The following is a 14,536-nucleotide window of genomic DNA, read 5'->3' on the forward strand; positions in this document are numbered from 1 at the left end:
ACATTTATGCAGAGATGGTATACTGTCAAGGTTAAATTGAAAAGCTTACCATTGACAGTCATTTCTTTCCTCCACTGAAAACTCTCATCAAGCATCTTCAGGGTTTCATCTATAACATTATGTCTCCAATATAAGTAACTTTCAATCCAGTTATCATCTTGCTGTAGCCTTTCAACATCACGTGGATCATATTTATCTGATTTATCTAGGGCAAAAACAGTAATAAATATCCAAGTCAGACAAATTCTGTAGTGAATAATAACAAACACTAATGCCAAAAGAGAAGAAAGACCTGGAAGACAAAGCTAAGATATTTAAAGACAGACATAGGGATACAGTTCAGATGAATGTGCAATTTAAAGGATTGATGGAATTTCTAAGTGTGAGGAGAATAAAGTTATCTAAAGATAGAAGGTTTACTTTAAATAAGCCACCACAGATTTAAAAAATAAGACTATAGTAAAATATTTTGCATGACCCTCTCTAAAACTATAAACCAGTACCTGGGAAGGTCAATTATGTTATCTGAACTTGAAATCCTTACTCTAGTCAATGAAAATTGAAATTTTATATGTAAAGAAATAAATAAATTGTACTTAAAAAGACATTTGTTTGGCAAATATTTAAAAAAATAAACTCAATACAAAATGGAAAACTGACCATGTATGCAGCAGTCAACATTTCCCATAATTTATTAGAATAATTGTTCCCAATAATAATTTCTCATTATCCACCTATACATCTATGTTTTTACCAACCTCTATATCTGATATTCCTTCTTCCATGCCTTGCTCTATTTTTCGTAACTGAACTTTCCTTGTCTCCTCAACAACTACCACTGCACATCCAAATTCTACCATTCTGCAAGACTCCTTTCAAATGCTTCCTCTTCCATAAAATTTTCCCTGAGCCCAGAAGTTCCTCCCCTCCTGTGAACAACTACAGGACTTAAACTAAGCCTTTCTTAAGGCACTTAGCACTTTTCCCTCGAATCAAAGTAACTGGCATGCATGCCATATCTTCGCGCATAGAGACTGTAACAGCACAGTCTATCCCCCAAAGCAGATTACAGTAGTGCCAATGAAAAGGCCTTCGGGAAACCTTTGCTGACTGAATCTATTCTTTCTCTATTTTTATTTTCTCGGTTAATGGTACTCTCCACCCTCTCAGGGGCCCACACAAAAAACTTCAGGAAATTCCCTTGCTCCTTCATCTCCATTTTTTTTGCATCTAGTTAGTTGCCAAATTTTATAGATTCTATCTCCTCTCCATTTGATCTGCTTTATTTCAGGCTCAGAGATAATAGCTGAAAGGGCAGGAAAATATAAAGTGCATTCAGAGAATGATCTTCTTTGAGTCTCAATTTCCTTATCTTTAAGCTGCTTTAGATACTCACAGGGTTGTGTGAGGATCAGATAAAAATGTACATATGAAACTACTTGGAAGTTTAAAGCACTATAAAATATAACATTGGCCATCAATCATGCATTTGTAGAGTGTTACCTTGGATACTGCTTATCAATATCTGGGCTCTATTCTTCTCATTTATATAATGAGTGGTTTTCTGTAGTAGATAAACCTTGGCAAATGTTTTTTAGCTCTGCTATTTGAAAATTCATTAGTAGTGAAAGCACAATTCTTCTTTGATTATAATTTATAAACATGAGTTGGATATAAAAGAGTTTACACTATTTAGCATCCAGAGGGCCCCTCGGAGCCCCTGTCCCCTGAAGAAGCACCATCCAGTTTGGCCACTGGACAGTCCTCTCCACTGGACCAGTATGGTGTTTTCCTTGAAATCACAGGCTGACTTCTTCATTTTCAGAACAATTTGTGCCAAATACCCAAGTCTGAATAACCATAGTTTACTTGCCAGTTGTTCATTCAAATAAAAATGGTGGTCCATGAAAAATGTGACATTCAGCTGGCAACTCAAACATGCAGAAGTATTTAAGGCATATTTTCCAATTTTGTCACACAAAACATTAAAAGGACATGTACTAAAGGGTCAAGATTTAATAAAATTTACTGCTTCATCAGGGGCTTTCTAAAATAAAATTGGCTTGTGGGTTGTATTTTTGTTGTTTTTACTGCGAGCACCAACAGCGAAGACTACAATGACCACTAGCCTTGATTAGGGCTGAGGAGACAGCAGTTCCACCCACCATTGCTTCTGTGTAATCAGTGCAAACATCAGCACACTCAAAAAAGCAAATGGCTTCTTAGTATTATTATGAAAATAGTTTTGACCTCACAGGCTCCTGAAAAGAGTCCTGTGCATCCTCAAGGGTCTGCAGACTAAACTCTGAGAACCACTTACTTAGAACAATATGTGGCAAGTGGTAAAAACTCAGTATTAGCCATAGTAAGAATAAAACATTGTTATTATCATTATTACTACCACTGCTGGTATTACCACTAGGAATACCATAAACGAGACAGTGCCCATTACTAAGAAATTTAAAGCCAACTGGTCTTGGATAGCTTTTAGGGATGCAGATCTTTGAAATCAGAAATTTCCATTTATATTAAAATGAATAATTATTGTTACTAATAAAACATGTACTTACATATGAATGTACTTACATATGAAACACCTGTTGTTAAACATTTACCCCTAGACAGAAATGAAAACAGAGAGGGTGGAAAAGACAGAGAAAGGAGAGGATTGGCCAGGGGGTCATGTAGGCGAGGAGGGACAGAGGCAGGAGAAAAGTGAGAGCAGAAGAGGACAAAGAGGGCTGAAGAGTGTAGAGGGGGTGGGAAAGAACGAGACCGAGAAAGAAACAGAAACTCAACTGAGCGTTCAAGCTAAGGAAAACTTGGCTTGAGACCACAAGGCCAAGTGCAATAATAACTGTGCTTATGACAACACAATATGCTGGTTTCAAACACAGCTGCCAGAAAACTGAACCTTCAAGTGTTAGGGAGTTTCAGAAAACCAGTACTTTGGTAAGTCCAGACGTTAAAGGAAGAAGCTAAAGATGTACACTCAAAAGGTATCTGAGGATAGCAAAACAGGAATGTGTGCATGCACCCCCACCATGTCAGAACATTGTTTTGAAAAACTCTACCTCTCAATGATTAAAGCATAGAGATAAGAGATTCGTTTTCATGGGTTTTTTTTTTTTTTTTTGGAAGATAAGCCCTGAGCTGACATCTGCCAATCCTCCTCTTTTTTCTGAGGAAGACCGGCCCTGATGTTCTTCCTCTACTTTATATGTGGGACGCCTGCCACAGCATGGCTTGACACGCAGTACCATGTCCGCACCCGGGATCCGAACTGGGGAACCCCGGGCCACCTAAGCAGAACGTGCGCACTTAACTGCTGCGCCACCGGGCTGGCCCCCAAGAGATTAGTTTTATACACAGATATGTATGCATATGTATATACTCTCATAGTACCTTGTCCTTATTACACTCATCTTGCTGTGGATCAGTGAAAACTTCATCACAGACCAACATTAATCTCAAGTAGTGGATTTTTAAGCGTCATCCTTGCATTTCTACAAAATAGCTCAAAGCTCCTTTGCCACTCCTTTGTTAAGAAACAATGAACTACCAGTACACCTATAGTTCATTGTCTCTTTCTACTATTTATTTCTTCTTATATGAATTTTGCTCTGTAAATTGGTCTTGTATTTACAGATGTATTGCCACCAAACAAATTGTAAAGTTTATAATTTGGCAGAGAAAGAACTAAAGATAAATGGCCATAGTGATTCACCTCTGGAACAGACAGTACTAAATGTTCCAGGGTAAAGATGACTTCTCTTTCTCAGCTTTTCAACTTTCCTTCTCTCTCTTCAATGCGTGCAAGTGTGTGCATACACACAACCCCTTCACACTGTCTCTCACATACACTTTTTAAAAATTGTTGTTGCAAGATAAAGAGAATATAGTTCTTACCCATAAACCAGCGAAATCCATTAACTTTTCTTTTTCTCTCTTGTCGGCTGGTGAAATTACCAACAGGTCAGAAACTGTATTTTACAGTTAACAAGTATGAAAAAATTTCCAGCTAAATTCAGGATACAGGGCAGAGTGATGGAATCAGAAGACTCATGCTACTATGTATAGGGAGACTGAGCAAGTTGCTCTGGGCCTGATTTTCTTCTCTGTAAAATGAAGATAAGGTCTACCTACCCACAGTCTTACAAAGATCAAGGACACTGAAAATTTTAAACATTATACAAATGAGTTTTTATTAACATAAGGTAGAATGCTACCCACAAACAGAAGGCTAAACTCTTTAGTTTTTTTTTTCTTTTTCGAGGAAGATTAGCCCTGAGCTAACTACTGCCAATCCTCCTCTTTTTGCTGAGGAAGACTGACCCTGAGCTAACATCCATGCCCATCTTCCTCTACTTTATATGTGGGGCGCCTACCACAGCATGGCTTTTGCCAAGTGGTGCCACGTCTGCACCCGGGATCCAAACCAGCGAACCCTGGGCTGCTGAGAAGCGGAACATGCGAACTTAACTGCTGCGCCACCAGGCCGGCCCAGAAGACTAAATTCTAATTGACCAATAATCAGTTGAGAAAATCTTGGAAGTATATTGTAGTTATTATAAATGTGCCCAAAATTCAGATAAAGGTTGAAAAAGTACAAAAGTATTCTGATAACGAAAACCAGAGAATAGTTATTAACTGGGTGTTATAATGTTCAAAAGCAGCAAACATATAACCATCAAACATTATAGTAGTTTAAAACCTCTTAGGATCTCTTATATCTCCAGGACTCTAAGCATTGATCCACTTCACGTCCTGGTAGGGCCCTGGAAGAGCAGTTGTACTGGATGAACCACTTCTATTGGCTAGACTGTAAATGCCAACAACGGGAGTGATCAGGCTGAAATGAAGTATTCTCTTAAGGCCATCCTCTGCTAATTGGCCACAACCAACGCTGTATCTCCACTTTCCTGTGAAGCTATTTGGTGAGAGACTGACAGGCAGGTGATCTTTTATGACAGATTAAGCCACTGACCTATAGCAATGATTCTCAAACTTCAGCACCTATCAGAATCACCAGGAGGGCTTGTTAAAACAGGGATTATCAGGCCTCACCCCTAGGGTGTCTAATTCATGGGTGGGATCTGAGAATCTGCATTTGTAACAAGTTCCCACAAGATGCTGATGCTGCTGGTCCAGGGACCAGACTTTGAGGACCACTGGTCTAATATAGGGGTTGGCAAACTTTTTCTATAAAGGGCCAGATGGTAAATATCTAAATCTTAGACTTTGAAGGTCACATATGACCTCTGTTACTGATTCTTTTTCATTTTGTTTTTTAGCAACCCTTTAAAAATACGAAAACCATTCTTGGACAGAGGGTTGTACAGAAACAGGACTTTGCTGACCCCAGGTCTGTTGTAGAGAGGGGAGGCGCTTTCTGCTTCACCTCCTATCCTTCAAGAGCTGGATTCATATGTTGGATATGTAAGACATATAATATCTTGGATAAGATCTCTCTCCATTTATCTATTCAGGTCTTCTCTCCATGTTCTTTAATAACATTTTATAATATTCTCCATAAAAGGAAAAAAGTCATACATTTCTTCTATTAGATTGTTAGGCAGTTTAGAGATTTCCATGTTGCTATCATGAACCAATGATGTCAGAATTGGGAAACCTTATACCTCTTATTTTCCTTGCCATATTGATAACTAGGTTATTTTATATACTGTATAATTACAGAAAAAATAATGGAGAGATCATTGTCTTTTTCCTGACTTTATGGGAATTATTTTGAAGTTTTACAATTAGACACGACATTTACTGTAGGTTTTTAGAAGATACACTTAGAATTAAGAATGTTTTCCTTGTTTGCTAAAAGTTTTGTTTGCTTTTCATAAAGTTGAATTATAGCCAGCATGGTTTCTGTCTTTACTGAAATAAACATTTCCCATCATTTAATTTTGTTAATGCATACATATTTGTATTTGCTTAAACAAATATAGAAAAAACAAACAGAAAACAAATATGGTTATCTAAAAAAGGAAGAGGAGAAGGGAGTAAGACGCATAAAAGACAAAAGACACTTCTCAACGTTTACCTTTTTATATAGTTTTGATTGTTGAATTACTGTACCTATTCAAAAATTTCATTGAGAAGCATTTTGTTAATGTGGTAAATTCCTCTGCTGCATTTTCCGATTATGAATCATCTTTGCATTCCTGAGTCTAACAAAACCTCTTGGGCCTTATATGTTCATGTGTGTCCTTGTGATGGCAGGGCAGTGAGAGTGGTAGAAATCTGTGGCTACCATTTCAATTTCTTTAATAGTTACTGATTTATTTAGGTTTTTCACTTTTCATTGAGACAATTTTGGATGACTTTTCTTTTCTCCACAAAGTTTTCTACTCAATCTGTTTTCTAACTTACTGTGATAAAGCTGATCATTGTATTCTCTTATGATTTTTAAAATCTTTACCACATCTATAATTATATCTGCTTTTTGTTCCTAGTATATGTCTTTGCCTTCTCCCTTTCTTCTTTTTTTTTTTTTTTGAGGAAGATTAGCCCTGAGCTAACTACTGCCAGTCCTCCTCTTTTTGCTGAGGAAGCCTGGCCCTGAGCTAACATCGCGCCCATCTTCCTTTACTTTATATGTGGGACGCCTACCACAGCATGGCGCGCCAAGCAGTGTCACGTCCGCACCCGGGATCCGAACTGGCGAACCCCGGGCCGCCGAGAAGCGGAACGTGCAAACTTAACTGCTGTGCCACCAGGCTGGCCCCTCTCGCTTTCTTCTTAATCACTCATCCTAGGTTTGTCTATTTTACCAGTCCTTTCAAAAAACCAGCTAATGTTTATTATACCTACTATCTTTTTTCCTATACCATGAATATCTGCTCTTAGTTCCTTCCTTCTACTTTTCCTGTATTTACTTGTATTCATTTTGTAGGTCCTTGAACTGAATCTTTAGCTGATTTTTATTTGGGCCTTGTTTTCTCATGAACGAATTAAGACTATAGATATTTTGTTGCTCAGCTTTAAGGATTTTGTAATTTCCACTGTGATAGCCTCTTCAACCCACGGGTTATTTAGCAGAAGTTAAGAAGTGCACACGTTGCTGGGAAGCTGTGAACTCGTGGGTTATTTAGAGGCGTGTCATTTTATTTTCCTAACATTTGTTTTGTTTTTAATACCTGTTTATGTGACTTCTAAGTTAGTTGCTTAATGGTGTGATAACATGGCCTGTATGATCTAGCTGCTTTGGAATTTCTGAGACTTCCTTCATGACTTAATATGTGGTGAATGTTTGCAACAGCTCCAAGAGCACAAATATATATTCTCTAAAGTATATATTCTCTATTTGTTGGGTAGGAGATTCTATATACTAATACGTGAGCGTATACTCATACGCATACTCATGTGTACACACACGTACATATACATCTATGATCAACTTTGTCCATTGTGTTAAAACCTAAAATCTTAAGGATTTCCTGCCTGCTTGTTCTGTGTATTTCTTTCTTTTTTTTTTAAAAGATTTTTTTTATTTTTTCCTTTTTCTCCCCAAAGCCCTCCAGTACATAGTTGTATATTCTTAGTTGTGGGTCCTTCTAGTTGTGGCATGTGGGACGCTGCCTCAGCGTGCTTTGATGAGCAGTGCCATGTCCGTGCCCAGGATTCGAACCAACGAAACACTGGGCCGCTTGCAGCGGAGCGTGTGAACTTAACCACTCGGCCACAGGGCCAGCCCCTTGTTCTGTGTATTTCTGAAAGAGGTTTGTTAAAATCATTCAACAAGTTTGTGAATTTCTTGAGTTTCCCTTCTAATTCTGGGAGCTTTTGCTTTATGAATTTTAAGGCTATACTGTTAGATACTTTTTATGTTGTTAGTTCCTAACTGTTATTCTTTTTTAGGGTTCCTTTTATCACTAGTAATATCACTTTTTAAATGTATTAATGTTTTTCACCCTAAATAACATTTTGTCTAACAAAAGTGTAGCCATCATAGGATTACTTTTGGTTAGTATTTGTTTTGTATACCTTTTTCCATCTCTTTATTTTCAACCTTTCTACATTAATTTATTTTAGGCTAGTCTCTTGTAGGCAGTAGGCAATTAAGATTTTTAAAGTCTACTCTGCTAAGTATAAATCTATTAATATTTGTAGTAACTATTTATAAAGCTGGGATTATTTCTGCTGTCTTACTCTGTGTTTTTTAGTTACTATGCTGCTTTTTTCTCTTTTCCTGCTTCCTGCTGGAGAGATGATATTTTCTTCATTCTCCTTTTCATTCCTCCACTGGTTTAGAAATCATATATTTTATTTCTGTCTCTCAGTGGTTACCCTTATTTTAAATAGTCACAATTGCCAAAATCTGCAGTTAATATCTCTATCCTCCTTCTGAACAATACAAGCCCTTGCAACGTTTTACCTCCAATCTCCCTTACTCCTATTATTACCGTTAATTTTTTTTTCTTTAAAGATTTTTTATTTTTCCCTTTTCTCCCAAAGCCCCCCAGTACACAGTTGTGTATTTTTGGTTGTGGGTCCTTCTAGTTGTGGCATGTGGGACGCCTCCTCAGAGTGGCCCGATGAACGGTGCCATGTCCACGCCCAGGATTCGAACCGGTGAAACCCTGGGCCGCCGCAGCAGAGCGGGCGAACTTCACCACTCGGCCACGGGGCTGGCCCTGTTAATTTTTTTTCTTACTCTCAACATTAATTTAGATTTTCTCTTTACTAATTTGCCTACCCTTTCTTTGCTTTTCATTGTTTCTTGATCCCTCTGCTTCTTTCTGGGTTTTATTTATTTATTAGTGAAGTAGTCTAGTAGTTTTTTATTAGCAATGGACTATCAATCTTTACATGCCCGAAAAAATTTTACTTTAACTTTTGACTAAATATTCTAAATGGGCAGTTATTTTCCTTAGCACATTTAGAAATTAATTCACTGTTTCCTGGCATCAACTGTTGCTGATGAGAAATCAAGTATCAGTCTGATTTTTGTTTCTTTGTAGATAATCTGTCATTTTTCTCTGGTTGTTAGATTTTTCTCTTTATCCTTGGTGTTTTCAGTTTCAATATGATATGCCTAGAGATTAATTTCTTTTCTTTTATGATGCTCAGATCTTGTTATGCTTCTTTAAGGATTTGATGTCTTTTATAAATTCTGAAAAACTGTCAACTATTATATCTTCAAACAGCGTTGTCTCTATTTTTTCCTTCTGGAAGTCCTATTAAATGTATATAGGGTTTCTCATGTCTTTTATTTTCTCTTACATAATTTTACGTTTTTTTCTTCCAATGATCTGGGTATGGAGTAAGTGCCTGTATAAAAACTTAAAAATTGTCTATTAATGTCCTATGTCAGTTATAAATACATGGCAGTATAATGGGAAAAGATAACTTCTGCAAATCACAGCCCAACCAGTAAACATAAAGTAACTAACATCAAAAAGTTCTATACATATATGCCAAATCTCCACAGCCAACACAAATTCAGCTAAAAATAGTTTGTATTGAAATGTAGCAATTTTTTTGTCCTCCCATTCCTTACAAAATGGCTGCAGGGAAGAAAAAACATTTAGTAATTTCTGTGAATTCTACTCCATCTCCTAGAGATCTAATCAAACCAAAATTCTTGTTAGAGATTAAATTTTCAGTAATGAAAAATCATTCATGTTCTCTACTATCAAGAGGACTCAGATTTGGTAAACAGATCACTCTTCTCATGTGAACTTTTCAAATGACAATTGACTAAACAAACTGACATCCTAGAAGTGACCGTTTTCTAGTAACAGACTCTTTAAAGTTGCATATCTCACTAAACATTCAGGATGAGCATATATGAAGAACAGGTATCAACAACTTAAAGAGATAAGTCAAAAAAATATTTGCCAGGTACTGATAAAAGTCATTACTGAGAATAAAGATTCAAAACTAAGTAGGTCTACCAATTCTACATCCCATCACAAATTTACCACTTGAGTCTCCATGTAAAGTTATAATCATATATTCTCTACAGCAAAGGCTTGATATTTTTAGATATGTAATATAGACAAAAATTGATAAACTCTTAAGATTTTTTTCCTCTTATTCTGATCATGACAACTTTAAAAGGTTGACCTTGAGAATGTTCAAGATAGACAGAATTTAAGAAAATGCAAGTGTCTACCTACCTACCTATCTTTTCTTGGGGATAACACATAACTCATATTAGTTATGAGGACTAATTTATGATCACCCACCACATCCTAGCTCAAAAGAGAGCTAGGTATTGCAGAAACAAAGACGAATAAAGCCTGAGCTGATCCCTTGGGTGTTTCATAACCTAGAGAGCTTATATAAAATATGCAACAGTGTAGTTACACTTTAAATGTCATTTTCCTTCCACCCTTCATTTCCAGAGAGGGAAGTTAATAAGGACAACCCCTGTTTTATGCACCCTCTACCTACAGAGATTCCTTCCATTCACTGCTGATCATCTTGTCCTTGAAATTCTCCTGAGATCATCTAAGATACTCAAGTTTCCTTGTTCTTCTACTTCTCTAACCACTTTGTCTCCTTCAGTCTAATAAAATAAAGGCATTCCTCAAGGTTAATGACAATTTTTTTTTAAAAAAGAAGACAAAATAAAGACATTTTCAAAACTAAGAGTTTACCATCAAGACTCCACCAAGGGAAAATCTAAAGGTTACACTTAAGACAAAATGATGATGATCCCAGATACAAGAGCTGTAACCTAAGAAGGAATGGTAAATAAAGACATTAGTAAATATATGGTAAGTAAATATTAGTATCTAAAACAACAATAAGTTGGGGAAGGGGTGAATATGGGGAACCAAGTTAGAACTACGCAATGACCATATCTTTCAGGGAGTAGAAAAGAGGAAACACTCCTAACTCATTTTATGAAGCTTGCATAATCCTGATGTCAAAAACAAACAAAAAAAGTACAGGAAAGGAAAATTACAGGCCAAATTCATGAATACAGATTCAAAACTCCTAAACAAAATATCAGCTAACTGAATACAGCAATATATTTTAAAAACCTGATTAATATAATCTACCATATTAACAGATTAATAGAGAAAAACCAAGTGAACATCTCATCAGATACAATTAACGTGTTCAATAGAAGAAGAAAATGCATTTAGCAAAATTCAACCATCAATTGTGATGGGAACAAAACAAAACAACAAACAAAAACCAAACTAGAAAACCAGGAATAGAAGGAAACTTCTTCATTTGGATAAAGGGTACCTAACAGAGACCATATTTAATGATGACATGTTCGGGGCTATCTTTCTAAGATCAGGAATAAGAGAAGCAGGCTTTTATCACTGCTTTGATTCAACAGTGTTCTAAAGGTTCCAGCCAGAGTAAAGGCAAAAGCATTTAAAGTTGTAAGAAGTGGAAAATTAGAAAGAAGACAGTCTACTTCAAGGTAATATTATCATCTACACAGAAATCCCAGACTAATTTAGAGATAAATTGCTAAAACTAGTAAGAGTTAGTACGGTTTCTGAGTTCAATATTAATGTAAAAAAGTCAAATGTACTTTCTATAAACCAGCAACAACATTTAGAAAAATTCTTAACACATACCATTTAAACCACAAAAATAAAACATGTAAAGCATCTGAGAATAAATTTAACAAAAGTGGGTCTACCTTCATGGAGACAATTATAAATCTTTCAATAAGGAAGAGTTTAGCAGATAGATATACCAGGTTCTTGGATATTAAGACCCAACCATGACGATGTCAGTCTCCCAAAATTGATCCTCTGAGTTAACACAATTCCATTCAAAATTGCAACAAAGGTTGTTTTCTGTTTTTTTTGCAGAAACATGATAAGCTCATCCTATAATTTATATGGAGGAACAAAGGCCCAAGAAGAGCCTGAAGAAGAGATTTTCAAAGAATTGAAAACCAAATGGCCCATAAAGATAGGAAGAAACACTTATCCTCACTGGTACTCAAAGAAATGTAAATTAAAACCACAATGAGATACCCCAACACCCTCATGAGATGAGCAAAAATTAAGAAAAAAACTAACACTGCCAAATTTTAGGGTGTAGAGAAACAAGGACACTCAAAAACTGCTGGTTAAAATGAAAACTGGTACAATCGCTTTGGGAAATAGTTTGGCATTACCTAGTAAAGTTGAACACATGCCTATTCTATGACCACCCATTTCACTGTTAGGTACAAACCCTAGAGCAGCAGTTCTCAAACGTGGTCTCAGGACCCCTTCTATACTCGTAAAAATAACTGAGGCCTCTAAAGAGCTTTTATTATTTATATGGGTTGTATTTATCAATAGTTACTGTGTTAGGTATTGAAACTAAGAAAAATTTTAAACATGAGAACACACAAGCACACCTTCTATCAGCCATCAGAGCAATGACATCATCACTCACCATGTAACCTCTAGAAAACGCCACTTTATGCTTGTGAAAGAATGATAGTGAAAAGAAAAATGATGTTTTAGTGTTATAAGGAAAACAGTTTTGACCTTTCAAGCTCCTTGAAATGGTCCCAAGGAACTACAGTTCCTGGACCAACTTTGAGAGCCACTGCCCTAGAGAAAGTCTAGGCACCAGATATGTATAAGAATGTTTATAGCAGCATTGTACACAATAGCAAAACCTAAAAACAACTCCAAATCCATCAATTGGTATTTTCATTCCCTTAACTACTACACAGCTATAAAAAGGAATCAATTACAGTTATATTTGACAATATGAATGACTCTTGAGCAACAGAAGCAAGTCATGGAAAAATATATTCAGCTTCTATATTTAAAGTTCAAAAAGAGGTAAACTTGATAAAGTACTGGTGAGGAATACATCGTAGGTGGTAAAACTAATGAAAAACAAGAGAATGAGTAAAACCAAATGCAGGACAAGCAGCTGCCCCCTGAATGGCAGGAATGGGGGTACATAGGAAGTTCTATTTCTTTGGCTGAGTGGTGAGTACATGGTTGTTTATTTTATTCATTTTATATATTTTGTATATAAAATATATTTCAAAATTAGAAAAATAATAAAGACAAAACAAAAATTAAAAGACTAGAAAAATTATTGGGTAAGAGAAAAATAATTTAACTTAACAGCAGTGGAAGAAACCACAAAGAAATAATTTAACTTAAGAGCAGTGGAAGAAACCACAAAAGAATGGGTAATTCTGAATATATTCAAAAAATGAAAACAGTGAAAGTGACATAAACAAGAAAAGCCCAAACCAATTTTAAAAGCCATACTAATGAAAAAAAATTTTTTAACTACAAATGGATACAAACATATGAAAACAAGTTTACTCTCACTAGTAATCAAATGCAAACTAAAAGAAAGAACCATCAGTTAAGAAATGATGACACTAAATATGGGTAAGGGTATGGTAAGACTAACACTTTCACACTAGCTGGTGGGAATGAATCTTGGTGCAACTTCTATAGAGGAAAGTTTAGCACGCATGTGAAGTGTCTCAAAGATATTCACTCTTAAAAACCAATAATTCTATTTGCAGATACGAATCTTAAGGAAATAATCTGAACTATTGCACAAAAAAATGTATTAACAAAAAACTGGAAAGAAGCTAAATGTACAAAAAGGGACTATTTAAGATCAAAGAAAATTATCTTTTATTTATAGAATTGAATATTAAATGGTAATGTAAAACGTTGCTTACTTCATAAATATGAAATAAGATCATGCCAATAAAAAATGTAACACAAAATTATATACAGAATTGTCTTTTAACTATGTTTTTTAAACTATATAGAAAAAAAGACCAGGAAAAATGCACCCACTGTTAGCAGAGCTATCTCTGGATGGTGAGAATATGGGGGATTCTTCCGACTTTTTGCCTATCATCCAAATTCATTTAAATGAATTCATATAATTGTAAAGTCAGAAAACAAACCTAAAATAACAAAACCCACAAACCTCCCAACAGCTGTGTCACCTCGCTAAACTACAAATGCATCATTTTGGTGTCGAAGGCTCTCTACGCTATTTTCCCACTGTTTTTAGTCAAGTGTGCTTACTCTCCGTAAGGCTCATCAAAGGCGACTTCCTATGGTTTCCTGAACATGCCCCATACCTTCTCACTTTAGTGCCTTAGCTCAGATTATTTGATCCATCTGGATCACATTCTCTACCTGGATGAGTTCCACCATATTCCAAAGCTCATGAGAAACACCACCTTTTCTATGAAGTTTTTTCTAACTCTGTGCTAACCCAGTCACCCCAACCAGATGTGATTTTTCCTTGTCTTTGACCCCTACGGAAGTGATTTAACACTCTTACTACTCTTGATGCAACTTCCCTCAACTTTAATAGTTAACTCTGTTTTAAGGTCTCTCTAGATTCTAGTAGTTCAGGAAGGGGCTCTATCCTTCTTCAGCTCTTTCTCTAAAAGTGACACACTGCTTCCCAGAATTAACCACATAATGAGTATTTGAGGAACTGAATAAATTACTGTCACAAGGGATTAATCTCTTGCCTTGGCCACAAGGAGGAGGAAGAGAGAATGGGAAATGTTTCTCATTTGAGACTCAGCACGGAATTTCTC

At 36.0% G+C, this 14,536-nt stretch overlaps 1 protein-coding gene across 2 annotated transcripts in view; it reads right to left on the reverse strand.

Annotated features, from left to right (window-relative positions):
• The window catches only part of MOSPD2 (motile sperm domain containing 2), a 53,458-nt gene that overhangs the window by 35,615 nt on the left and 3,307 nt on the right, over positions 1 to 14,536 (reverse strand). For both annotated transcript variants that reach the window (XM_046673597.1, XM_046673596.1), the window contains exon 3: positions 50 to 205. In XM_046673597.1, the coding sequence (XP_046529553.1) occupies positions 50 to 205 (156 nt within the window). The remainder of the gene's footprint in view (positions 1 to 49; positions 206 to 14,536) is intronic.

The sequence above is a fragment of the Equus quagga genome, chromosome 10 (genome assembly GCF_021613505.1).
Source record: "Equus quagga isolate Etosha38 chromosome 10, UCLA_HA_Equagga_1.0, whole genome shotgun sequence".
Lineage (NCBI taxonomy): Eukaryota > Metazoa > Chordata > Mammalia > Perissodactyla > Equidae > Equus > Equus quagga.